At 41.8% G+C, this 3,993-nt stretch overlaps 1 protein-coding gene across 1 annotated transcript; it reads right to left on the reverse strand.

Moving 5' to 3' along the window:
* Positions 1-747: 747 nt before the first annotated feature.
* gsx1 (GS homeobox 1) lies at positions 748-1,689 on the reverse strand. The gene is made up of 2 exons (XM_077505340.1): positions 1,203-1,689; positions 748-1,124 (listed from the first exon to the last, which is right to left on the reverse strand). Exons 1-2 carry the CDS (start codon positions 1,585-1,587, stop codon positions 769-771), a joined length of 741 nt encoding a protein of 246 aa, XP_077361466.1. The 5' UTR covers positions 1,588-1,689; the 3' UTR covers positions 748-768.
* Positions 1,690-3,993: the final 2,304 nt, after the last annotated feature.

Below are 3,993 nucleotides of genomic sequence, written 5' to 3' on the forward strand. Positions count from 1 at the left end.
CCACCTGCTCATGAAGACGACAATAAACACAACGATGGACACCAAGCCGCATCTCCTCATTGAATTTCATGCTAGATCGATATCTTTTAAGCGCATGCATGGACGCGAAATGATGACGATTAACTCGTGCAGTCACACGAGACATCCGAAGATCACAAAGTAGTGAAATCTGCTTTAAAGGTCTATAGGGAGAAAAGGATGTTTATGCAATAAAGACGAAAAAAAACATGCCTTATAGCTCCAAGTTAAGCAGAAACGCCTTTCACGTTGTATCAAAATGATGCACACTAATTGTAATAATTCATAAATATGCATCGTTGTGATATTTATTTGTATTTGCAGTTCGAGTGCATTGCTAGTCGACTCACAAAAAAAAAAAACTCCATTCAGGTTTACGCGCGCGCAAAAAGACCACCAAGACAATTACGCAACTTGTACGGCTCAGAAATATTGTTTTTATTTCAACATTTTTAAATAAATAAATAAATTTTACATTGAATAATACATTTGAGACCGAGCTCAAAAAACAGAGGGCAAAATGTCCCTTTTTTTTTTTTTTTTTTTTTCATTTGGATTTTCTTTTACAAATATGGGCAACAACAAATTGACCGTTTTCAGAAAAAAAACTACATACAAAACGTACAACATGTATACATAGTTATACAGTAATTCAGGATAAATTCCTGATTAAATATTTTCTTTGTATGTACACAAGTGGAACAGTCTTTTTGGCTCATTTAAAAAAAAATAAAAAATCGTCCGGATAGTTTAGGGTGAGACGGACAAGTCCACATCATCCTTCTCGGAGAATGATGAAGGGGACACGGGCATGTCGTCCTCTTCTTCCTCCGAGCATCTGGCCGCCGACGAGCATTTGCAGCCGCCGTTGGCAGTCCGCGGGCCGCCGCTTCCGCTCTTGCCCTCCTTTTTGTGCTTCACCCTGCGGTTCTGGAACCAGATCTTGACCTGCTTCTCGGACAGGTTGAGGTAGGTGGCGATCTCGATGCGCCTCAGCCTGGACAGGTACATGTTGGAGGTGAACTCGCGCTCCAGCTCCAAAAGTTGCGTGCTGGTGAAGGCCGTGCGCATGCGCTTGCTGCTCTGAAGTTTGCTGTTGCTGTTTTCTGTCGAATATGAACCAATATTCGTCATGTAGTCAAGAAAGGAAGTGGGAGAGAAGTGTTGCATAGTTGCGGACTCACCGATGGAGATGCAGTGGTACTGCCGCGGGTCTGGCACCGCGTAGGCCGCCTGGTACATGGCGGCTCCGTGGCCCAGGTTGATGCTGTTGGACGAGGCGTGCTGCCTGGACAGAGCCGTGTGGCAGTACTGCGAGCCGAAAGCCGCCGGGAAGGAAGCTTTGAGGAGCGGCAGCGCGGGCGGGGAAGGATGCAGCTGGGAGGCGGCCATGCACAGCGGGCAGAAGCACAGCAGCCCGGCCTTCCTGGAGTGGCACGAGCCCGGCAGCCCGTGCGGGTGGTGGCCGGGCGAGTGCACCGCGTAGGGGAAGAGAGGCGGGCTGTTCTCGCTTCCCTTGTCGTTGGCTTCTCTTAAAATCAACGAATCCACCAGAAAAGACCTCGGCATGGTTGCGGGCGCGCGGGCGAGTCGTGCAACGTGGATTTGGGAGGCGGCTGCGTGCTCTCGCGTGGAAGCGTGGACAGCGAAGTGGTGCTGAAGGCGCGCCGGGGGCTCCTTAAATAGGCGCCGTGGAGCCGCTTCGGACATGTGACGGTTACGCTGCAAGCGGCAGAGAGTCCTCAATAGGGTTTTGTGCTTTTCTCTCGGCATTCCCACTGCACGCTTCCCCATTATTTCACTTGTTAACTAAATGAACTGCATAATGTAGTCTATTCTTGTCAGCCCCACCCACGCCGCGAGAGGCGGTACTGCCCCATTCGGCCTTTTAGCATCGCTCTTATTTTATCATAAAACACGTCTTAAATTGGCACATTCAGAGAGCTGATTCGTCGGGCATTGGTGCAAAAATTGCGATACCGACTGACAATTCTGAACATCCGGGTATTTCTGATATTTCCACAATGCAACGCTTCATTTCTATGACGTATTGTATTGTTTTTGCCATGTTGACTAGTCGGGATGTAACGATATCCAAACATCACGATACGATATTATCACGAGATGAAGGTCATATATTTATATCGATTTAAAACTCATTCACCGGCAGCCATTTCAGAAAATTTCAAAATTTTTAATACCAATGTGATATTACGTTCAATAATTATATATAAACCGAATCTTCCAAATAACAGAATAGACTGCCTACTTTTTGTCCCGTCCCGTTCTTCTATAATTGACAGTAGAAAAATGTAGGTTTGCCAAAATACAGCCATTTCTCCCATGGACTCTTAAACTGTGTTTATTTGGTATAAAATGGGGCAATGATGTCAGCTACCGGTGGTTGGGCATCAGTAAAGTTGTTTCCAAGTTTTGATATTTACTGTGGAGCATAGTCAGATTAGTCCCCATTTATCTCCGCTGTAAAAAATACAATTGACAAGTATACTTGTCACAGGCAGTGAATGAGTTAAATAAGATCACAATATTGTAAAAAAAAAAAAAAAAAAGAGCTCATACTAAAAAAAGCACTATATATATATATATATATATATATATATATATATATATATATATATATATATATATATATATATATATATATATACGTATATATATATATATATATATATATATATATATATATATATATATATATATGTGTATATAACAGCAGTGCATATAAAGCACCTACAATCTCTAATAACAATATTGAGACACTTACTTGCTCATGCAAGCACACATTGATAGCTTCACAAGCAAATTAGGTTCTCCTTCATCTGACAATTAGCATAGATTTTAAACATAGAAGGCCAAAACATCCCTAATGAAAATTAAGTCGCACTAATAAACTAGCCACTAGAGGGTGCTAGAACTGCACAAATGGAAATCAACCTGACTTTTTTTTAACAGATGTGTTTCTTTTAAATATTGTGAACATGACAACGACGATATTGTGGAAGTTTTAATATCACGATATCACGATATTGCCCTTATCGGTACATCCCTAGTGACTAGCATAAATTATAATAGTCATAGGCTACAACTTTTTATCACATTTTCAAATCAAAATAATCCTTCCAAATCAAATTACGATCCAAGATGCAATGTTGCATTCGATGAAAAGTGGGAAATCGGATATATCACTCCTATTGTGTCAATTCCGATCTCAAAGAGTTATGTTGACGTGACGTTTATTTAGAATGACTGCGTTAACCAAAACAACAAACAATTCATCCAAATCAGTTGTTTACATTTGCCTCAAACGCTTTGACTTTCACAAATCCGACTTCAAACCGTCCTCGAATAGAGCATGAAACCACCATTTTGACTTGTGACGTAAACTCGGAATTGTCAATAATTTGAAATGTTTACTTTTTATTTTGTATGGCTACAGACCTAACAGCTGAATGTTAAGTGTATGCAAACCAATTTAGGGTTAATGTGTCATTTCGAGGCACAAAAAGGGACAAGTCATTGCCTGAAGGCAGTTCTGTTAAAGAGCAGTGATTAATTCCTTTGCTCGGGCCCCTGCCGAGTCGGGGGCGGGAGGGGTGGAGGTTTGGAAGAATATGTAAAAATAACCAGGTTTTCACTCGGCGGCCCTTATTGAATGTCATTGTGGAGGGTTTCAATGAGGGAGAAAGAGAGTCGAATTAAAGTGTGTGACAGCGGCGGATAGACGCAACAAAGGCGACTCTGTCATGGAGCGGCACGGCCTCGCATTGCGCTCTCATTCAATTAGCTAATAGGAAAACATTTTCCTTCACTTTAAGGCTCTGTCATCGGCCTTCAAAGATGCGTGAGTTAAGAAAGTTGGACGTTTTTAAAACTCATTCACTGCCAGTCATTCTAGAAATTTTTACATTTCCAATACTCACGTGATATTACATTCAATAATTATATATAAACCGA

The sequence above is a fragment of the Festucalex cinctus genome, chromosome 18 (genome assembly GCF_051991245.1).
Source record: "Festucalex cinctus isolate MCC-2025b chromosome 18, RoL_Fcin_1.0, whole genome shotgun sequence".
NCBI lineage: Eukaryota > Metazoa > Chordata > Actinopteri > Syngnathiformes > Syngnathidae > Festucalex > Festucalex cinctus.

Excerpts from the sequence above, each read along its gene's own strand:
- gsx1 (XM_077505340.1), bottom strand. The coding sequence starts at position 1,587 with ATGCCGAGGTCTTTTCTGGTGGATTCGTTGATTTTAAGAGAAGCCAAC. Across the intron at positions 1,125-1,202 it reads GTACCACTGCATCTCCATCG|AAAACAGCAACAGCAAACTT; the intron begins GTGAGTCCGCAA and ends CATATTCGACAG.